Genomic DNA, 22,975 nt, shown 5'->3' with positions numbered 1-22,975 from the left:
GGTCAATAAAAATTAGATTGATAGATTCCCAGTCACTACAAAGTAAAATAACCGGCCAAGACCCGCGCACCGAGGTTTCCGTACCGCTAGTACGGTACGAAAACCTGTACTTTTATTTATTACTTTTATTTTTTGGACATCTTGTACGATAAATCAAAAACTATTTAGCATAAAAATAAATAAAAATCTGTTTTAGAATGTGCAGGTAAAGGCCCTTTCATATGATAGCCCACTTGGTATAGTGATCTTACTTTGAAAGTTGAAAATACTAATTATTTGTTCATGAACACATTTTTTTGTGATATAACCACAAATTCACGGTTTTCGGATTTTTCCCATTACGTGCTATAAGACCTACCTACCTGCCAAATTTCATGATTCTAGCTAAACGGAAAGTACCCTCTAGGTTCCTTGACAGTTGTCTGTAGTACTACGGATTTGGTAGTACCACCGTACATTGTCTGAGGCGTCAGATCAGCTCAAGTTAGGTAATGACAAGGAAGATAAATAAAAATCGGATTGGTGCAAATCAATTATTATATTTGCATGTTATTTACAAACGATAGATCTACGAGTTGGAGTTGGGTCCACGACGACGGCCGAAGGTCTGGACAACATTAACGAATCTGTAACAAAAAATCAAATCATGTAAAAAGAAAGCTCATGATTTGACGGAAGCTCTTGAATCGTGAAGTGGGAATGACAGTGCGCGCGAGACGAAAGACAAAAAGTTGTTGAATCAGCAGCCTGGTACAGTAGCCGGTAAGAAATATTGTACATCGACCTTTAGAATGAGATTTCGGCTTTGTAGAGCGTTGTCTCTATTATACCTGTGTCGTTTTGTCGGTCTCAACAACAGAGATAACGCTTTAAGAAACCGCTATCTCTTTCTAAAGGTCGTAAGTAAAAAAAAACCATGTGGACATCGCGGGTATAATCTAATACTGTGATAAAATGCCGCCTGAAACTCAACTTATTTTGATTGCTATAAGTTTCCAATCCATACACAGTTCTTAGTCATGATAAAAAGAAGCACAATATGTCACTTTCCAAGTCTTTAACTCATGCAAAAAATCACTTCAATCCATTGTGACGTGGTTGAAGGACAAACCAACAAACAGTTTCGCATTTATAATATGGAAAAAATAAAAGAAATTCGTACCTTCTATTGTATTGGATCCTCCTCTTGGCACGGCCAGTCTTCTTCTTCTTCTTTTGCTGCTTCTCCACCTTTGGTGTCTGTCCCTTCACCTTACCTTTAATTTAAACAACAATAATATCATAAACTGAATCTTTATTGTGACAATTATAAAACAACAATTATTTATTATTAGCTTCATAAGCCTGCGATTTCGTCCACAAGTATGTTTTTAAAAGTCACATGAGAACTCTTTAATTTTCATTTCCATGAAAATGTAACAAACAGACAGATATACATAGTTTCACTTAAACAAAATTAGCATGGATGATGTTATCTAAACTCCACTTAAATTAACAATGCTGTAAACTATAAAACAATACAATTTAATGCAAAATCATAAAAAGCATAACTGCTGCAAAAACATTATATTTTATCACTTTACTTGACTTATTGGAAAAATAAATACTGAACTTTTAATTCAACTATTTTTTAAATAGATGGTAAAATTCGAAACAGTAAAAAAACCTTTCACACTGTTGAAGTGATTAACAATATGGTTTCCAAATAGTCTTTTTCAGAAACCAAAACATAACAATTTAAAATTGTTGTTATTTATACAATAAAATAGATTAAATCGATCATTTTGTACCACAGAATTATGTTACATTCACATATTATAGCAATATCTTTCACTGATGAGTAAGAAAGTGGATATAAAATGAACTAGAGTAGAAGAGATACCAATTTATGAATATGACCCATATTCATGCACTAGCTCCAATATTGCATTAATGTATTGCTGAATAAGTTTTACAATGCATAAATGAGATATTCAACTTTGCAATTTAAACATAATAATGTTTTGTAGTGTTGTAAAGTTTAAATCGCTCGCTCGTTTCGTGCCTTAATCTTCCCAATTTTTATGTATGGAGTAGAGACATAGACTATCAAAGCAAGAGAAAGGCAAAGAATAGATGCGTTCGAAATGTGGTGCTGGAGGCGGATGCTACGGATTCCGTGGACTGCCAAGCGCACAAACATGTCTATCCTTTCGCAACTCGGAATCACTGCTCGACTCTCCTCCATATGTTACCAACGATTGCTCCATATTTCGGCCACATCATACGGCGGGGGGATGACAGCTTAGAAAAGCTCATAGTGACGGGCAACACTGAGGGCAAAAGACCGAGAGGCCGCTCACTAACTAGGTGGTCCAACCAGCTATAGGAGTCCAGCAGGTGTGGATTTTATCACATTGCGAAAATGGCCACCGACAGAAGCCGATGGAAACAGATAATCCATTTGAGGGCAGGTTGCCAGGACCACGATCTTCAGCAATGAAGGAACGACCAGAGAGAGGGAGAGAGAGAGAGAAAGTTTAAATCACTTAAATGAAAAATATACCATCAATCGTGATTGAGGGAGTATTTTCCTGAACATTTTTTCACATCTGACTGAGTTTGTTGTAGGCTCTTCTCAGACCTGGGCGTGTTTGGAACCCTCGTAGCTTTAGTTTTAAGTTCGCGTAAAAATTATCACCACTATATCATCTTACAAATGCAACATCAAAAAGTGTAATTTATTACCTATTTTGAATAAACCAGCCACTTTGGACTCTGACATCCATAAGTTCATCTTAAAATAATTCATCAAAGGCTGCAATGAAAAGAGAAGTAAACTCACCAGCACGAGCCAGAGAACCGTGCACTTTACCACCAAGCAGTGGCACGGTCAGGTCAAGTTCTGTGGAAGCCAGTTCTGACACGAGGATACCATCATCAAGTGGGGCACCACATGCAGACAATGTGAAGTCCTCACCACCCACGTCTGAGAGTGCTCTTACACGGTCCTGGAATCAACAAAAAATTGATAAAAAGCTTTTCAATACCTGTGATGACCATCATCATCGTCATTATCAACCCATCAACAGCTTACTACTGAGTGTGGGTTTGCCCTCAGAATGTCAGTTTAGTTTACACCATCCCACCATGCTGACAAAGTAATTGCCGGATCATTATAAATGTAGATCTGCGGATACAGATCATTAGCGTCAAGATCTGCCTTTACGGATCTTAACTTTCTTACTCAATCGATGTTGGTGTGTGTGACCTTGAAAGATAATCAACTTAGTGCTGTGCATGACATGGCAGGTTTTGAGTTGCATTGTGCGGGTCTATCTTTTGTTTTGTTTATAGTTTAGTGTGTCATTGGTCAGTATAGATAACTTTTGAGTTTAAAAATATGTCCACAAAGTTTAGTAGTGCAATTTGGAATTATTTCATAATAATAATAAAAATTAATAAGGTAAACGATCTGCTAAAAATGTAACAGATAGAGCTTTTTTTCTCCCACGGATTATTGCAAATAAGGATACGGATATCCAGAACATCACTAATGCTAAATGACCAAGTGCAGATTGAACAGAGTTCACAATATTTAAGAACATTATGGAGAACTCTCAGCCATGTAGGTTTCCTACGATGCTCTCCTTTACTGTTTATGCATGTGATATTCAAATGCTTAAATACAAAATATAAATACCAAAAAGTTGGGAGAAGAATGCCTGGGATTCAACCCTAGACCTCCCAAATAGGAGATCGAACCTTTAACCATTACAGTGCTACAGTGATAGCCTAGTGGTTAAAGGTTTTACAATAGCAAAATAAGTTATAAAAGTAAGTTGTGATAATAACTTCAGCAGCACACTTTGATATTCTCCACATCAAATCAAGTAGTACTTAGTGGTACCTACATACTTGTAAGTTAGACAATAGGACCTACTTATAAACAGTGAAAAATTGCTGTTCTAATGTATGAATTAGGGAAACTTTGCTAAGTAATTTGTGCTAGTGTTTCAAAACAAGCTTTTAGGTTATGAGTATGTTCAATCGTACTTATAATAATTAGGTGCATTATTACCTTGATCTGAGCAATGGACTCCTCTCCATTGACATCAAGAATGTGCGTAGACTGTCCTCTGATGTGCAACTGCATCTTGAGGTTTCTGGAATAACACGCACAGCATGGTTGAGACTAAGAATCAATCAACTTTACATTTTCTACCTTTATGAGTTTGCAATTGTAAAAAAACTTACACACTCGATATACCTGAATTACAAATATTATTTCAATTGAAGATTTACTTGAATAGGCCGCATAAATCGCAGAAAAAAATAATAAAATGCGACGTACTAACCTATTATCAGCCAATCTGACATACGAAAGAAACAAACATGGCGGAACGGGAAACGGATTTTATCAAGTTCGGATATTGATACTAAATCATCTAGGAATAGTCCAACAGAGTCCATCGGCGGAGTAGTCAGAATTAGATCAGTGGTCACGGGTAACTTTAGAAACGTGTCAAACATTGTAACGAAAGAGGGACGGAAGTGACAAGTAAAGATGTAGGTAGAGAATACGCTTTTTTTTTAGGAGACAAAAGTATAGTTAGCTAAACTAGCGGCACGCTATGATGGCCGGTTTGACGTTTGTCCGCTCATGAAGTTCCGTATTAATTGATAACGACTTTGAAGGAAATAATTGTATTACTTTATTGACGATAGTGATGTGCAGAGATTCATAAATTTTATCGAATGTAGTTTAGGTTTAGGACTCAAAATTTATTTATTAAATTGATTTCTTAAATGTATACAAGTGTAGAAAAATCAGTTTGCACCATTTAAGGGGTGAATGTACTTGTGAATATGAACAATTTTCACTATGTGGACAAACCTCTGAAATCGCAAAAAAATATCAATAAATTTTTAAAAATGGAATCTAATACGATCGTCACATAGGATCGCTGGCTAGCACAACTACTACCTCCGGCAAACTCGCGTCAATGCTCAATGCAAAACAAAGCAGTTTCGAATTGACGTTGCTTCGAAAAGTATAAACTGTCAGTGCAATGCGATTGTGATATAGTTTTGACCTGGCTTTGGATTTCAAATATTGATACTGCATTACTGTTGACCCTTGCTCGTTAATTTGGACTCTGTTCAAGCCCTTTGTTGTGGATTTCGTCGATATGACCGAACGTACGCAGAGAACTGTTCTAAATAGTCAGACACGTGAGTTCCTAATACGCCTTCGTAACTATTTCGATCGTGAAGCTCAAAATGGAGGGCCAATTTTACCTATAACGTCAGTGGTTGAACGCGTAGCTGATGCGCTTAATATTGGACAACGAACTGTTAGACGGATAACTAAAAAAAAATATGGCGAGACTGGCACAGAAGAAAATAAACTTCACACACCAAAAAAGAGGAAAACGAGCAAAACCAGTCGTAGGCATCGATAGCTTTGATGCCGATGCTATCCGAAGACATGTTTACGGCTACTATTTACAGAAGGAGTATCCAACAAGAAAAAAGTTGGTGCATTCACTGAAGGAAGCTGGATTATTCTTCGGTGGGGAAAGTTCTTTAACGAAGATTTTGAAGACCATTGGATTTCGATACAAAAAATGTAACAAACGCAAAATATTGATGGAAAGATTTGATATAGCGATGGCAAGGTATACTTTTTTACGGCAAGTGAAAGAAATCAAAAATTGGCAAAATGTTGTGTTCTTGGATGAAACATGGCTTAATGCTAACCATACTGTAGGCCGTTCTTGGAACGATGACACAGCAGCATCTACTTCCAAAGTTCCTGTAGGAAAAGGATCGCGACTTATAATTTGTCACGCCGGAACCATCAACGGGTTTGTCGAAGGTTCTCTCATGGCTTTTGCGTCAAAAACCACTGGAGACTATCATGAAGACATGAATGGAGAAAAGTTTACTGAATGGTTTACCTCAATGTTGTGTAGCCTCCCTGAACCATCTATTATAATTATGGACAACGCCCCATACCACTCGATGCAAATTGACAAGCCACCTGCCCAATCCCAAAAGAAAGCTGATATCGTCGCATGGCTTCGTAAAAATGGCGTAGATGCAAACATGAATATGTTAAAAGCGGAATTAGTACGTCTTTTAAAAGAAAACAAACCAACCAAGATCCGATACGTCATTGACGAAATAGCATTAGAACATGGGCACAGAGTTATACGGTTACCGCCTTACCATTGTGAGTATAATGCGATTGAGTTGGTGTGGGCTCAAATTAAGGGATATGCTGCAAGACACAATACAGAACCCCCATTTACCACAAAAAAAATGCTAAAATTATTAGAAGAAGCTTGTGAACATGTGACTAAAGGAGACTGGGAAAAGGTTGTGAATAGAACTGTTAAATTAATAAGGGAAGATTATGAAAGAGATGTGAAAATAGATAATATTATAGAAAACGAACATATAATTATTAATGTATGTGATGATAGCAGTGACGACAGTGAAAATAGTAGTATGGACGAATCTGATTAATTATGGCCTTTTGTGGCACCTTTTTCGGTATCTTTTGTATTCATATGTTTCTTGTGTGCATATAAAGTATGTATATTCATTTTCGTTCAAATATTCAGTTCGTTCAAATAAATTAAATAAACATATACATTTTTGTTTTATTAAACCTATTTAATCAGGTACAAAAACAAAACTTAATTGTTTTTTGTTCGAGAATAAATTGACATTCCACATCACTATTGTAATGTGTCAAACCGGCCATCATAGCGTGCCGCTAGTGTAATAGCTTGGTATAGGGTACAATATGCATGCAATATGCTAAAACAAGTGTATAAGCCACAGATATGTCCAGATATGCAACTAGCGTGACCCCTCAGTCCCTCTCGCTCAAGCAGAGGTACTTGTGAAATGTTATTCCGTCTATTTTACGTTCGCTTCGGCTATTGTAGCCTAATATACTGCAATCCACCATTGCACAATAACTTCAAAAACAAAAAAAACAACAAGACGAATCAATTATTTATTTACAATACTTGAGTCAACATGACCTCACTTCACGTTGTTTGCCAAAACCTCACGTACAAGTACATTTTGGCAAACAAAAAAGTGGCCACGGTGATAAGGACAAAACATAATCATGTTGTTACGTTCTAATAAGAGCTTTTAATGGTAGTACATATAAATTCTTTGCTTTTAAATGCATTTAGCTATCTCGCTCTAACAGTAAGTGTCACAATAGGGCTACTTCTAATAGTCCTTGTTCTGAGGTATATAAGCGCAGAAAAAATGCTAGTTTAGGCCATAGAGTAAAGTAAATATATTTTTGAGTCTTCTGACTCCCGAACGTAAATTAGGATTTTTATGTTGGTAACTCTGACATTACACATTTAGGCTCGTGATTGGATATTGAAAGCGGTTGACGACTTGGAAATTGGAAGCCGACGAAAATGATCACATTGAATAAAAACTTGGTAAAAACATGAATTTACTTTATGAGAGGTAATTAATTATAATGAATGAATAAGGAAGGAACAGCCATTGTCTGCAAATATCGATCATGCTGTCCAGACTACTTCGCCAGTTTTTATTTTTCCTGGTACACTTTATCGTGAATATACTTGTTGCTGTTCAGAAAATATATTACCGATTATGTGATAAAAAGTGCATCTTACCTGATAATCAGGTAACGAAAAGAGAAGTGTTAACATTATTGAATAGTGTGCCAAAAATGAAGAAGAAACTCGAACATTTAGTGGTATTGGCAGACACAAATGTTCATTCCATGAGTGACCTGGCACTGCTGGTTATCTGGAGTCTTATTATGGGAATACCCTTCGTCAGTTTCCACGACATCACAGGTAAACGAGAGAACTGGTAGCTATACCTACCTACCTATTTGTTATTAGATGATGCAATATCAACTTTAACTTTAGACTTAAATATTTGCAATTTTACTTTAGTGAGATTAGGATTGTGTATAAGGAAAATTAAGTTGTTTCATCATGGTCAACCCATAGCCGGCTAACTACAGAGCATGGATCTCCTTTCAGTATGAGAAGGGTTTGGCCATAGTCCACCACGCTGGCCAAGCGCGAATTGGCGGACTTCACACACTTTTGAGAACATTATGGAGAACTCTCAGGCATGTAGGTTTCCTCACAATATTTTCCTTCATCTTTAAAGCCAGTGATATTGAATTTCTTAAAATGCACATAGAGGTGTGTGCCCAAGATTGAACCCCCGATCTCCGAACAGGGGGTGAATGTTGTAACCACTAGACTATCACGGCTTTTATTAATTTCTATTGTTAGTTTTAAATGTGAAAATTTTACTAGTCCTAAAATTCTTAATTTTACAGGCCAATTAAAGAAACACGAGGAAGACTTATTCATAGAAATAGAAAGTAAAAAGAAAGGTGTCCCAGGCTGCATCAAGTGGTCAAATAAGCCAGATTTAAATGGTTATACAAATGGCACCCGAGCAAATACAGTTTATATAAATATATTTTCACAATGTGATGGGAGAATGAAAATAGTCAAGTGTGTAAAACTTTTAGCCAAAGGTGATTTGAAGATTAGAGATAGTTCTGAGGAATACACAGCGAAAGAATTTAATGAATCCCTAATACATTTGTATCCCTCAATACCTGATCCAGAATTGGTCTTGTACACAGGACCTTTCTGCTCAACTTTTGGTCTTTTACCGTGGCACATAAGACTTACAGAATTTATACAACTGTCTGTTAACCATAATGTTAACATAAACAGTTATCTAGGGGCTTTGTATAAATACAATAAATGTGACCAAAGATTTGGCAAATAACTTTCATAATAATTTGTTAGCTATAAGATGGTAAATAAAGTTGTTATGTACATTTATTTAGAGAATGTATCTGTATATTGCTTGAAACTTAAAAGAATTGAAACCTTTCCACTATATCAATATGTATAAGTACTTGAGTAGAACATAAAATAAGATTTTTGGAAATCTTTATGGTTGACCTGCTGGACAGATTAATAATTATCACTATTTTTAATAGTCTAGTACCTTAGCCCTGAGATTCAACAAATACATATATTTCATTATGTGTTTTGCAATGAATTTCTCTTAACACTCAATACCCTATAGCTTATATGGGAAGGGATAACATAAAACTACTTAGTTAACTTACCTAGCTAATCAACTCTGTTAGACACATGAGAATTGAAGTGCATTTTGTGATGAACTAAATGATGCCTGTGACTTTGGGTTTACGTTTTTAAAAATCCTGTGAGAATTCTGAAATATGTCACTCTCCATGTTATTACTATGAAAAAATCATGTCCACAATTTACTCTGTTGCAGTTTGATTGAAGGACAAACACACTTTCACATTTATGATATACCTACTAGTGATGCATTTAGTTCTTTCATGAATGATTTAATTTATCGTCACACTACAGTTACTCATGATAGTTAATTTTGTTTATTGAATGATGTCAATTGTAGATATATTTGTACAAATATAAAATATAAGTTAATATGGTTAATTTTTGTTTTTCCATAGCAATCTTTTTTATTTGATTACTTAAAAGTTAGCCATTAAACTGAGCTCACTGTGGTGCAGGATGATGCAGTCCTAAGATGAAAGCAGGCTAACTTGGAAAGGATGTGGCAGTATTGTTTAACTTACTATTTATCGGTTGATTTAGGCGGCGCAAGACCATGACGTGTGGAAGTCTTAACAAAATCTTTGTTCAGCAGTGGACGTCTAATGATTGACGAGACGACAAAAGCCAGTGCAATTAATCTTATTGCCCCGGCCTTTGTTGTCAGGAATCCATATTTAATATTAATAAATGTGAAAGTGTGGAAAAAGATGTCTTTTCCTGGCTGTCTGTTACAAATCTGTTTAATTGATTTTGATGTTTGGTACAGAACTAGTTTGCATCACAGGACAAGGAAAAGACGTACTTATGGTGCCGGAAAATCAATGAGTTCCCCCTGTATTTTAAAAACCTAAATCCACATGGACAAAGTTCTGGGTATCATCTATTTTTTACAGGGATAGCTAGTATCCTGGAGATGGACATACTTTTTATCGCAGCAACTCAAAGAGTTCCCAAAGGATTTTTAAAAACCTAGCTCCACAGAGGAAGTGGCAGGCATCATCTATTTCCCAATAAAAAGTCCCTTTGAGAGGAAGAGGAAATTTTTCTGTCTCAATATTTTCATGATAAATTCCGGTGCTTTCTTACCGCATCTATGAATTTTCACTATAACAACTGCAATTTCATAGACAAGGTTGCATCTAAAACTAAAATATAATGAAAAATACAAATCAGAGTAATAATTTTATTTGAATTATTACATACCAATTGCAAATAAAATATGGATAAAACACTATTTACAATTTGAAGCAATCTCTACAGCCACCAGAACCTGCAAGAATAAAGAACACTAATTTATCACAGTCCTTTGACATTTTTAGAATATTATTATGATAGCTTTATGATAGTTTATGTTTAATTACATGAATAATTTAAGTGATTTTGTTAAATAAGGTTTATTTTTAACCCATAAAATTTCCTCTTCAATAAAAAAGGATGAACTTGTTGTGCTTAACATTTACTTGGAAAACAAATTATTTTTAATTGATAAGGGTTGATAAGATTTTTGTCACATGAGGGTAGACAACTTAAAAATGGAAATAAAAATACCACCTGCGCAACTGGTAACCTGGTGTTCATCTGCGATGGCGGGAATAGCTGTCGTGGCGGTCGTCCCTAGAGCGCTCATACCTATCGTACTTGTCGTAGTCTCGCGACCTATCGTAAGACCTATCCCTCTTGTAACTATCCCTATCGTAAGATCTCTTATCCCGCCTACGAGATCTCTCTTCGGACCGATCTTTACTTCTCCGTCGTCCCGATCGCGATTCGTAACTAATCGAACGAGATCTTTTTGAACGTTTCCTCGGCTTTTCGTCGTCTGATGCGTCCCTATATTTATCCTTATGCGATCTTTCGTAGTCCCTACTTCTAGATTTATGTTTGTCGTAGTAATCGTCCCTTTTTCTCGATTTCGATTTTTCAAACTTCTCGAACTCATCCTGATGTTTTAACTTCGAGTAATCTTTTTCGTTTGATTTGTGTGATTTGTCTTTCTTATTCTTCTTTGATTTCTTTTGAGACTCGCTTGAGCTAGTGCTCCTACGTTTGTGTTTCTTGGGGCGACTGTTCTCAACTTTGACTTCGGTATCACTTTCCGACGATGATTCACTAGAACTAGACGAAGAATCATTTTCGGAATCACTAGAACTCGAATTGGAACTGTCTTTACTTGATTTGCTGGGTTTTTGGGGGCTCGGAGTTTTATCATGTTTGTTGTTTCGTTTTGCTTTCTCTTCGGGAATCGCCTCCAACTTCTTGGGACCGTCTACTTTATCAGTGCCTTTGTGATTATTTCTTTTATCTTTTGATAGGCGACGTTCAGGTTTTTTCTCGGGCGTATCACTGTCAATCGGCGGCGGTGTTGCTGAAGACCCTGAAAGAATAATAGCTATGAAGAAATTCATTTATTTCCTCCCTATACTTTGCGATTAAATAGTACTTATGGCATATGTCGGTGGAAATGTTTAGTTTAGTGTGCGAGTGCTATTATTTTCGCAATATTGTGAGAATTATATGAAAACCTATGTAATCAGTATCAAAAAGTGAACATTACACCGACTTAATAAAAACATTTGCTTTTATTTCTCCCATAGGTAGATTAGCTTTTCCACCCTGTATGTATTTATAAACATACGACATTTAACTTACGAGACTGCCTGGGTCGGTCGGGCGTGGCGTCGGCCGGCGTCGCAGGCTCCTCTCCACTCTCGCGCAGCTCGGCGCGCCGCACCTCGGCCTCTATGTCGCGCGAGGTCCGCTCGAACTCCTGTCTCTTGCGCCTTATGATGTCCTGGTAAAATTACAATAGGTGGTATTTTGGTTCTAATCTAAAGATTTTTGTGATTTAGTAGTTAGCTTATTCGGCTGCGGGTCATGATGCCCTGTAGGTTCAGCAAAAAAGTTCTGTCAAATTTCAAAGTTGGCGGTGTTAGGTACACTCTCGTGCTTCGCAGAGCACGTAAAGCCGTTGATCATCTATCTCCGTTCGTTTCTGATTGCCGTTATCATTGGACCATGAGAGTGAAGGAATAGAATGAACCTGTTTGCGCACACAGTTGTCCACTAGTAGGCGAGTATTTGGTGGCTACCGTAACCGAAATCAGTCGGAGAGACTAACCTAAATTGACATGGCGGGTCAAATGGTCAATGATTAAATGGCCAGCTGTACATTACATATTATTAGATTTTTTTTACATCTTTAATTGTTTTGGAATTTTTATCCTCTTTTGAAAATTTTGTCGCATTCTGCGAACATCAGAAGGGTACGCGGTACGACCGATCTGGCAAAATAATTATTTTCATGTTTCTTCGATTAATAACTCTATTCAACTATAAACGCAAACATCATCATCATGATGATCAACCCATCCCCGGCTCACTACAGAGCACGGGTCTCCTCTCAGAGTGAGAAGGGTCTGGCCATAGCCTTTAAACGCAAACGAACAACTCAATTTTGTTAATTTGAGATAACACAATTTTATAACAGCATAATATTAATGCACTTATTTTTATCAGTTAATAGTATAGTTTATCAGTCTCAATTGCCAAACTTTGATGTAATTGTAATCAGTGCGCTCGAATGGCTCACTGATAAAATATTGACTCCAATAATTTTAGTTCCCAAATAGTATTAAAAAATTGGTCAAGTGCGAGTCGGACTCGCATACGAAGGGTTCCGTACTATCGTACAGGATACTTTTTGATTTTTTGATTTTCATGGCGATCGTTTTGAAATTTTTATTATTTAAATATATCTTTTAAATACATACCAAAAATTTCGAACCGGCAGGAATCGAACCGGCGTCTCCTGGAATCGCGCCCGACGCTCTGACCACTAAGCTACAGCCCGCTTACTGCCAGTGACGAAATTTGCGATACGTATGCTCAGTCAGTACAGTCAGTTTGTATTATTTGTTTTTAAAGCAGCAATAGAACTGTTTGAAAATTTCAACTCTCTAGCTATTAGGGTTCACGAGTCTACGAGGGTTTAGGGTATTAGGGGCCTGCTAACAGACGGACGGACGGATTGCGGAGGCTAAGTAATAGCCTCGTTGGCACCCTTCGGGTGAATCCCTGAAGAACAAAGTAGTAAACCGCGTTTTCTGTTTATTCATTTATCAATACATAAATGGAAAGTATTGACTCACTCTCTGACTAATCAACGCCCAGCCCTTGGATCTAGAAAGCTGAAATTTTGCGCAGGTACCCTTTATAATGTAGAGAAGGAATTAGGCTGGATTTTTTGAAATTCCCACAGGATAGGGAATATAGAGGATATATATTTTCGTTTTATGGCTGAAGCGAGAACTTAAAAAACCCCAAAAAATATTATTATGGAACTATATTAACTCTTGTATACATAATATATTCGGTAATAAATTAAATTATTTTTCAATTTTTAGTGTTTGTGTATCGAAGTCGGTTTTTTTTTTTTTTTGTAAAATTTTTTATTTCACAATTTTTAGTGGTCCCTTCAAGTCATTGGGTCCCATGGAATTATGCTATGACTGGTTAAAAATCTACTGTTTACTAAGCTATTACACTGATCGCGAGCAATTTACTCTTATCCGTTGAGGAGTTCCAGTATCTATCTTCGAAGATGTTCATCAGATCTGCACCAAATTTAAATGGGACCAACTTTGAAGTATACCCTTTCAAACAAAAAAAGAATTTTCAAAATCGGTCCAGGCGTCTTCGAGTAATCGGGAACATACGTAAAAAAAAAGATTCCGACGAATTGAGAACCTCCTCCTTTTTTTGAAGTCGGTTAAAAAGCAAAGCTAGTTAAGTTACAACTGTTGTACTCCTTTCATTTCCGTTAATATATGGACCACGCGACGTAAAGCCATAGTGGTTTAGATGTCAGCCACCTATTCAGAGTCTTCACAGTCCAATCCCGGGTTTGCACCTCTAACTTTTAGGAGTTATGTGCCTTTTAAGTAATTAAATAATATCATTTGCCTCAACGGTGAAGAAAAACATCGTGAGGCGACATGCATGCCTGAGAATCTCTATAATGTCCTCAAAGGTGTGTGACCTATAAAACTCAAAAACATATGCAATTTAAGTGTGTAATTCTGTGGGCGATTCTGTGAAAAATAAAATAAAACTCTATATATCACTTGCTTGAACTGAGAAGGAAAACATCGTGAGAAAAACTGCATGCCTATGAGTTCTCTATAATCTTCTCGTGTATGAAGTATACCAATAATCTGCGCTTGGCTAGCGTGCGGATGGTCTGAACCTCTAAACTCTCATTCTCAGAGGAGACCCGTTGTGGAGGCCGGCGAGAAGTTAATGATGGTGATGACTTCTATTCATGGAGAAAAGTTAGTAGATATAGGCCTCTCTATTACGTAATCCCATACAAATGACAGAGACATAAAAACTCGGTGGGTGTTAACCATTTTGAGACTTGAGTCACCAACCAATCACAAACAAAACTATGATTTGTATTGGATTACGTAACCCTATACTAAGTTGTCCGTGGATAGAGTATGGTGGAGTGGTGTTGGTGGTGATGTTACCTGTAGCTGCTGGTCGCTGAGGTCGTTGGGCTCGTCGTCGCTGTCGTCGCTGCTCTCGTACGCGCCCAGCCCTGCGCACACCATAACCGTCAACATTCACCCCGTAAACACGTAGATGCATTGCCAATATATATTATTACCTTTTTCGTTTTTATATGGATTTTACTTGTTCATCTATAAATTATATAAATTCACTGACCCGATATCCATTCATCATTGCGATTAAAGAATTACCTTTTTCACATTAGTTTAGTTAGTTATATGGATTTTATGCTTTTATTATACTATCTTAGGAACATTTGACCTGTATAATATTTATTTGAATTTAATAGTTATTTTCATTGAATCAAGGTAACTTAATAAAATTATATTTAATAGTAGCCAGTTTTGTAAAATCTGGGGTATAAAATATTAAATTATCTGTGACAATTCGTTTAATTCATTATTTATTAAATGAAACCTGTAATAAAGAGTCTTACCAAAATTGTTTTCCATTTTAGCCAATTTGTTCAATACTAAAACAATATTGATGGCGTTAAGCTGAAAAGGCACAGAGGAAATGTACATGGTGGTTTAAAATTAAATAGCAAATTCAGTAACAAGATACAATATTTTCAATGCTGCAACTAGTATCTCGCATTTTTATCTTTGAAACTTCGTAAGACAGTTTTTTATATTCGACGAAAGTTGTTGGTAATCTTACCTACATAAAATTACTTCAATAAAAGTAAATTCAAGTAATTTAATGGCGAAAGTAAAATTTCCACGAAGTCTCTTTCAAAATGTCGAGACAATTTGCAACACATCAATCGTTTTATGGAGCATCACAGCTCCGAACTTTTATGTGGAAACATTGTAAAACCACCATATACACGATTTAAGTATCTGGCACACTCGTTTAATTTTTGTAAAATTCTCATATTCAATGATTTTTTGATATGTCGGCAACTTTTTTTAACAGAGGTAAATTTTAATAGTATGCGACAGGTCGAGACTCGAGATGGCAATCGGGGTATGAGGCGGGAGGACGCCCCACATACCCGCACGTATCGAGCTCGCTAACAAACTGGCTCACCAGTTTGGCGAGAAAAAAATAATGTAAATATTTGGTGTACCTACGCTTGTTATAAAAAAAAAAAAAAACGTCACCCACGGCGGGTAATGGGCAGATTACACCTACGAGTACAGTGGCGAGTCAGTGTCCTCGGCCGAGTACTCGGTTGGTATAAACACTTATGGTACGATTACACCTACCGAGTAGTGAAGCGAGACAGTAAAATGTCACTCGGCCGAGACAGTGCTGTGGCTGGGAAATTGCGGCGAAATTACTCGGTAGGTGTAATCTGCCCATTAGCGCGGCCCGTGCGCGGGGGGTATTGCGAGTGTGCAGGGCGTCCCCACCCCGATTGCTATCTTGACCTGTCGCTCACTATAGGTATCTACTCATACCACAGTTACACAAGATGTATGATAAATGGTTCCTACGGGATTGCATGCCATTTTCAAGCCTTTAGAGCTACGTCGCTCAGACGTGACCAATTTATGTCACACATTAATCTGTCTCGTTTTAATCGTGCCATAAATGTAAGCATTTCGGCCTGAGTATTGTTTATTTGTTTGATGATATTTTTTATGAGATATGTGAAGGATGTGTGTATGTTTCAGAATGTTCACTATTAATATTTTATACTAATGAGAGTCAAATCAAGATGCCCGCACCGCACCACGCAGAATGCAGCAAGCGCGCATAGACCTTGCGTGAGCTAAGCTGTGTATGTGTGGCGTGAATAAAGGGGATGTTAGTGACGATGACTTTTTCTCGGTTTTCTTCTCGACGGCCGAGCGCGCGCGATGCTATAGAAGACATCGCTCCAATGACGATTCTTCTTCAAAGACGTGACATTACCGAGTGTGCGAGATACTTGCGTAGTGTAAGTCAACGGAGCACTCACCGAGCCCGGAGGCGATGGACGCGAGAGCCTTGGACTTGCTCGCCTTCATAGCGTTGAGTCGCGACGCTTTTACCATATAAATAAAACCAACATTAATAACACACTACATGTATTTGCTCGACATCTGAAAGAAGACTGGGTCATTATACATATCACATACACGTTACACGTCACCACTAGTGCACTAAGTAAGTCTGAGGCCTGTCCCGGGCTGGCCAGGCTAGTAGTACCTTGAGCGGCGATATACCGCGTGAGTTCCTCCTGGCTCACGGCGCGCACCTCGCCGTCCGTCACTTCCAGCAGGATTTCCGTCAGCGAGCGACGGACGGCTAGCATCTGCGGAACAAGGGGAACCTCTTACCTCTATCCAGAAAACTTAAAAGTACCTTAACAAGTTCTAAAGGCTCACTTCAACGTTTAAATAAATAGCGACTTTGGTTTCGACGTAATAAAGTGCAATTCACTCTGCCTAAAAATTAACGAACGCCTCTCTTTCTAACGCGTAAAGTATTATTCCTTTTATATAATAAAAGGAATAATACTCTCTTTTATAAGATAAGATTTACGCGGGGCCCTCAAAGAGCAGTGCCGCCGTAGGTATTTTTCTCGGGCCACGGGACTAAGTTACCGGCCTGTAAATGTAAAAACGGATAAATGGAAATACCTATCATATTATTAATTTATGTTCGATTAAGAGCTCACTGATGGTGGGCGCGAGGGGAGCCACCCGATTCTTCGAGGCGTCCCCAACGTTGGAGATTACACTATACGCACCACTACCTGCATGATCTCTTCTCTGGTCTTGATCCCGATCGACGAGGATTCAGGCTCCTCACTGATGCTAGCACCGGTTTCTCCGCGGCATCTCTAACGTTACAAGCTACTCCACTATACGCACCACTTCCTGCATGATCTCCTCCCTGGTTTTGTTCCCGAGCGGCGCGGGCTCAGGCTCCTCCGCTGGTTCCTCACTGATGATGGGCGCGGGGGGCACCACCGGCTCCTCCGCTGCTGCGTCCTCCAGCTCCGAATCCGAAGACTCTGACTCCTGGAACAAAGAGTACGTAATGAAATCCTAAATTGAATATTACAGCCATTTTCGTTATATTTGATTGCGAAATGTCGTCATATTCGATTGAGATATACGTCGCTTATGCTATTACGATATGTCGTATTCGATTGCGATACGATGTCATATTCAACTGCGTTATGTCGTCATTTTATTCATATTATTCGATTGCGATATGTCGTCATATTTAATCGCGATATGTCGGAATATTCGATCGAAAAGTTCAGTTTAGATACAATAGTTTAGTACGAATCATAAAAATTTGCTCTTGACATACAAATTTGCTCTTCGCCGGCACGGCAGGCTCGCCGCCGGCCGCCGCTTTGAGCCGCGCAAGCTGCTCTTCCTCCAGTCTCTTCTTCTCCTGCTCCGCGAGCTCTCGCGCCCTCAGCTCCTCTTCCCGCTCTATCGCCTTTTGTTTCTCGCGTTCCATTTTTTCTAGACCTAAATAAAGGTGAACATATTATTGAGATTAGCGCTTTTCTTATACAATGCATCAAGCGCGCGGTATCCGCTCTATTATTGTATTCTTATAATTCTTCTCTCCTAGTTTTTTCCTGCTCTTAAAAGGACTTACAGACTGCAGTCATTGAAAGTCCGTTGTCAACGCATTTGTGCGGTAACCAATCTCGGCGGCAGACGCACCTGGTTTGGCCATCGGCCGACTACATTTTGGCATATTATGTCAAAGTCAATTCATTTATTCGAATTGGGTACTATTGTACACTTTCTGACTGTCTAATTGCTGAATTTGCAATACTATGATGTAGTGCTGATAATTAATTAGTAATTACGTATACTTAAAACTAAAGCTATGGGCTTCCAAACGCACCCAGATGTGGTTAATACGTACACCATGACTACAATAAAAATTACCGAACCCAGCGGCATGTATCATTACAATAACTCCGCAAATTGTAGTCATTGATAGTATACTGCCACAATAAGTCTCAACTCTCAAGACCATACAAGTACTAGACATATAGATAAAATGAAGACTAGAATATATGTTAACCTTCTCTTATCCAGGCGGGCAGTTGTCGTCGCTTGGCCGCGTCGATGGTGGGCGTGGCGGCGGGCGCGGGCACCACCACCGGCTGTATCACTGGCGGAGGGATCATGGGGGGCTTTTCTCTGACAACAAATATGAAAAACTGGGTAAGTAGGGTACCTTAGCTATGCTAACAACTTTGACGTTTATTATTTCATAAACGGTAGTTATTTTAAAAACTATCTAAGAAACCTCATAATGAATTTAAAATATCAGCTTCGAGTGACTCACTCAAAGGTGTGAGCCAATTTTTTCGAATCCCTTTTCTTGTTCAGGACTCAGGAGGTACCCTCAAAAAGTCTGTAAGTACCTTGGTGGTCTACTTCTGCTGGACTTGCTCTCTCTGTTCTTGCTCTTGGAGCGGCGGTCGCGACTCCTGCTGCTGCCGCGGCTGCTCTGCTCGGCTTGCGGCGCCGTCCAATAGCCGTGCTGGAACGTGGGCGCGGGCGTGGAGCCTGTCGAGTATCTGGAAGATTTCAGTATAAATAAATAAAAGGATGGCACTAAATATAATACTTTTAACCCACACTTGGCTAGTGTGGGGGACTATGGCCTAATTCTTCTCATGCTAGAGGGCAGGCGACGATGATGACATTAAATCCATACCCATATTATAAATGTGAAAGTGTGTTTGTCTGTTGCTTTGTCCTTCAATCACGTCGCAACGGAACAACGTGATTTTTTGCATGGGTACAGTTAAAGACCTGGAGACCGACATAGGCTGTTTTTATCCCGAGAAAATCAAAGAGTTCCCACAGGATTTTTAAAAACCTAAATCCACGCGAACGAAGTCGCAGGCATCTTGCTCTATGACCTAGCCCAGGATGTACTAAATTTCATCGAAATCGGTTAAACTGTTGTAAAACTAGCAAACAGAAAGATAGACACACTTTCGCATTTATAATATTAGTACTTCAGTACTTTCTCTTCATCTTCAGTAATTTTTGCTCAAAACCCTATTTTCTATACCTCATTGCTGAGGCATACCAATAATGATAGCATTTCTAGTACTTACAGTGGGTTCCCAGAGTAATCTATATGCTGTACATACTTTTCCCTGCACCCCAACTAAACAACTGTTATATATAGACTGACTTTATTTCAATTAAATTGGTAATTTATAACTTACCCAGGCATAGGAGCAGAGTTGTCCGAGGAAAATCCATCCATCATTGGAGGCATGCTCATTGATGGATCACCAGTCATCTTAGAGTCTCCTGGTCCACTGTTGGGCCAACCCCAGCCTGAAATTTGTAAAGTGTAAATTCAATAAAATGCACCATACCTAATAAAAGAAAACTATCAATTATTATTATTATTATTTATTTATTTATTATTTAATTAGAACGGCCATAAAGCCAATTACACTAATTAAACTACGAGTACAAACTAACATAAACATACTTACAAAAATTGTTAAAATTATAAATTTTAAAAAGGAAAATTATAAATTTTCACAAAAGTGCAAGATCTGACCCATGAGGTCAGCCCATTTGTCAGCAAATATGTCACAGCGAGGGGACTCCTTCAGCAGCGCGTTGAGCGCAGCCAAAGTGCGCGGTATGGGTGACCTGGAGCGCGCTACCGTGCGACTAAACGGACTTACGAAAAATTTGGCGCGGTGGTGGAAATAGCTGTAATTAGATGGTGCATAAACGCAGCAGAGCTTGTGTAGTTCAGAGCAGTCGATCACACCCCTAAGAATCTTGCAAATCTTGCAAAAAATGCAGTCTCTTCGGGTTTTGAGCGAGTGGAAATCCAAGCGCCCTTGGAGAAATTTTGTGGGATACATAAATGGGTAATACCCATGCAATTTTTTATATAAATACCTTAGAAAGGCTTTTTGAACCTTTTCAAGTAGCGAGGTGTAAGTGCTTTCATATGGATTCCAAATACAAGCGCTGGTTTCTAGCTTGGCACGAACCAAAGCGTCAAATAGTAGTTTTATCGTGTAACAATATTGAAACCTCGAGTATTACGCAAAACAAACCCCAACCGCTGGAATGATTCGGAGGCGAGTGTAGATATATGGTCATGGAATGTCAGTTTATGGTCAAATATTACTCCCAAGTCCTTTACATTAGTTTGTCTGGGCAATTGAACTCCGTTCATTTTATACGGGAAGAAAACTGGACACCTTCCGCGTCCAAAAGTCAAGTATGAGTTGCAAATACTATGCCATTTAAGCATGTCTTATTGTATTAGACTAGGGATTATAATTTATAGCAGTGTCATACCTACACAGACAAGATATTGGTACCTAATTTATTATGATGATATATGATCATGATCAACCGGTGATCACCATCATCAATACATGACTAATATTGACAGCATTGGTGTACAGAAAAACTCAAGTTTCGAGTTTATGATCACACCTTTATTGGAAACTATAAATATTTATTTTTAAATAAATAAATGTTATTATTAACGCATCACCAGCACACTACTGGGCACAGGTCTTTTCTCAGAATGTGATGGGTCTAGGCCACGCTGGTCAAGTGCAGATTGACAGACTATACACACAGAACATTATGAAGAACTCTCAGGCATGGAGGTTTCCTTGAGATGTTTTCTTTTACTGCTAAAGCAAGTGATATTTAATTGCTTAAAATGTGCAGAACTCTGAAAAGTGAGAGGTGTCCCACCTCCTGAATAAGAGGATGAATTGTAAATGTAGAAAAAGAAAATTTCTAACATCCTTCCACTACTAATTGTCCCATTGAATTAGCTTGCATCTAGTATTCCCTCCGTGAAAAAATTATATCACCATTCAAGGGGCAAGTTCAAACACAATAGATCGGAGACGGTCGCAGTGATTCAGGGATAGCAAGGACCTGTAAAGCCCCAAAGAAGAAGAAGGGGCAAGTAATATATTTCCTTAAAAACTATTAAAAAGAGTGGCGGTTATTACTATTTTATAGAACACTAGCTTATGCTGGCGACTACACAAATTTCGGACCAATATTTTGAACCTTTTAGGGGTTAAATTTTCAAAAATCCTTTCTAAGCAGATGTCTACGTCATATAATAGCTATCTGCATGCCAAACTTCAGCCAGTCAGTCAGTCACTTTTTCGTTTTATATAGATTCTTGGTGTTATTTGCATTATAGAGTTTGATTTAGTTAATGTTTGTCTTGTTTGTTGACATATAAAATCTAACCATCATCATTATTAAACGACAGACATCCACAGCTGGACATCTAGTAAGGACTTCTACATATCACATTTGTAGCACCTGAAACATTCTAATAAAATAGGTATATCATTTCATAAGACAAGTAAAAATAATAGTGAAATAAACCTCTGATACCAAAACCTGTTTCATAGCTTATTGTGTTGCAGATAAAGATATTTAGATATCAAGGTTAATGGGTTTTACACCAATGCAAGACCATAGAAGACAATTGAAATACCATTTCATACACAGTAAAGCAATCTATTTTATGCAAAATCGATAAGAAAGTCTTCAATTCCATATCATACTTTGTTCGCCTTTTTTGATAATGTACTTGTATAGGTTATAGAGGTTGAACATTTAGTTCCTTACCCCATTGATTCCAGGTACCAGTACCCCATGAGTTAGAAGAGGCGTTCCACTCAGAGTTGCCGGTACTCGGCGACTCACAATTGGTCTCTGGGTTTTCAACCTCCATCGGTGCTTCGCCTTCTTCTTCGGGCTTCGGAGGCGGCGGGGCTACTATGGCCGCAGCCTCCTTCATAGCGATCCATTGTTGCGCTAATGCAGCCCAGTCCACCTGACTCGAATCCACATTCTGATACGCAGTGGGATTTAGAGCCCACTGCGTAGGATATGAAGAGTTTGCGGCATCCTTCCCGGAGAACATGATAGCAAACTGTTTGTAACAAGTTCCACTTATAACTAATTGAATATTATATTTAACACTAGCTTTTAGTTAGAAAAAACATTATTGGGGCAACTATTGTTTAAAATATGCTTGCTAAAAATTAAAATTTTCATTGAACCACAGCCACCTGCCACACATTTTTTTGCAACTACGTTTTTTTTAAAGTAATAGACTATGAAGTGTAGACCATAGAGTAAAATCAAGATTTTATTTATAAGTTGACAGCTAATCTGGATTCTAGTCTTTTGTTTAGTTGCTGTGAACAAGCTATTTAGCACTAGATGGCGCTAGCCAATATTTTTGCTATTCATCAATAGATAGGTAACGCATTCATTTTGAATTTAATTTTTTGGCCCTGTGTT

The 22,975-nt window shown here is 38.1% G+C and overlaps 3 protein-coding genes across 4 annotated transcripts; 1 reads left to right on the top strand and 2 right to left on the bottom strand.

Annotated features, from left to right (window-relative positions):
* Positions 1 to 519: 519 nt before the first annotated feature.
* Positions 520 to 4,435, bottom strand: RpS30 (ribosomal protein S30). The gene is made up of 5 exons (XM_034973140.2): positions 4,338 to 4,435; positions 4,061 to 4,145; positions 2,825 to 2,990; positions 1,163 to 1,256; positions 520 to 626 (listed from the first exon to the last, which is right to left on the bottom strand). Exons 2-5 carry the CDS (start codon positions 4,133 to 4,135, stop codon positions 569 to 571), a joined length of 393 nt encoding a protein of 130 aa, XP_034829031.1. The 5' UTR covers positions 4,136 to 4,145; positions 4,338 to 4,435; the 3' UTR covers positions 520 to 568.
* Positions 4,436 to 7,367: 2,932 nt separating this feature from the next.
* Positions 7,368 to 9,521, top strand: Tango14 (transport and golgi organization 14). The gene is made up of 2 exons (XM_034973138.2): positions 7,368 to 7,850; positions 8,351 to 9,521. Exons 1-2 carry the CDS (start codon positions 7,550 to 7,552, stop codon positions 8,812 to 8,814), a joined length of 765 nt encoding a protein of 254 aa, XP_034829029.1. The 5' UTR covers positions 7,368 to 7,549; the 3' UTR covers positions 8,815 to 9,521.
* Positions 9,522 to 10,312: 791 nt separating this feature from the next.
* LOC117986296 (arginine/serine-rich protein PNISR-like) lies at positions 10,313 to 22,776 on the bottom strand. Of its 2 annotated transcripts, XM_034973130.2 has the most exons (12): positions 22,295 to 22,776; positions 19,873 to 19,987; positions 19,054 to 19,209; positions 18,708 to 18,826; positions 17,970 to 18,136; positions 17,522 to 17,671; positions 16,854 to 16,959; positions 16,624 to 16,689; positions 14,672 to 14,742; positions 11,793 to 11,934; positions 10,695 to 11,517; positions 10,313 to 10,413 (listed from the first exon to the last, which is right to left on the bottom strand). In XM_034973130.2, exons 1-11 carry the CDS (start codon positions 22,590 to 22,592, stop codon positions 10,718 to 10,720), a joined length of 2,190 nt encoding a protein of 729 aa, XP_034829021.1. In that variant the 5' UTR covers positions 22,593 to 22,776; the 3' UTR covers positions 10,313 to 10,413; positions 10,695 to 10,717. The 2 variants fall into 2 exon arrangements, with proteins under 2 accessions (XP_034829021.1, XP_069358024.1); XM_069501923.1 differs by having other exon boundaries at positions 10,313 to 11,517.
* Positions 22,777 to 22,975: the final 199 nt, after the last annotated feature.

Source organism: Maniola hyperantus, chromosome 11, assembly GCF_902806685.2.
Source record: "Maniola hyperantus chromosome 11, iAphHyp1.2, whole genome shotgun sequence".
NCBI classification, from domain to species: Eukaryota; Metazoa; Arthropoda; class Insecta; order Lepidoptera; family Nymphalidae; genus Maniola; species Maniola hyperantus.
Note: the sequence above shows the minus strand (reverse complement) of the source record. Positions and strands in the feature narration are given on the sequence as shown.

What these genes read in the sequence shown, in the direction of transcription:
- RpS30 (XM_034973140.2), bottom strand. Translation starts at nt 4,135, where the DNA reads ATGCAGTTGCACATCAGAGGACAGTCTACGCACATTCTTGATGTCAAT. An exon ending in AGTCCATTGCTCAGATCAAG is followed by an intron (nt 2,991 to 4,060) that starts GTAATAATGCAC and finishes TGTTGATTCCAG; the next exon opens with GACCGTGTAAGAGCACTCTC. An exon ending in AGGATCCAATACAATAGAAG is followed by an intron (nt 627 to 1,162) that starts GTACGAATTTCT and finishes TTTTTGTTACAG; the next exon opens with ATTCGTTAATGTTGTCCAGA.
- Tango14 (XM_034973138.2), top strand. Translation starts at nt 7,550, where the DNA reads ATGCTGTCCAGACTACTTCGCCAGTTTTTATTTTTCCTGGTACACTTT. An exon ending in CAGTTTCCACGACATCACAG is followed by an intron (nt 7,851 to 8,350) that starts GTAAACGAGAGA and finishes TTAATTTTACAG; the next exon opens with GCCAATTAAAGAAACACGAG.
- LOC117986296 (XM_069501923.1), bottom strand. Translation starts at nt 22,592, where the DNA reads ATGTTCTCCGGGAAGGATGCCGCAAACTCTTCATATCCTACGCAGTGG. An exon ending in AGCAGAAGTAGACCACCAAG is followed by an intron (nt 18,827 to 19,053) that starts GTACTTACAGAC and finishes ATTTGTTGTCAG; the next exon opens with AGAAAAGCCCCCCATGATCC. An exon ending in TCAGCGACCAGCAGCTACAG is followed by an intron (nt 11,935 to 14,671) that starts GTAACATCACCA and finishes TAATTTTACCAG; the next exon opens with GACATCATAAGGCGCAAGAG.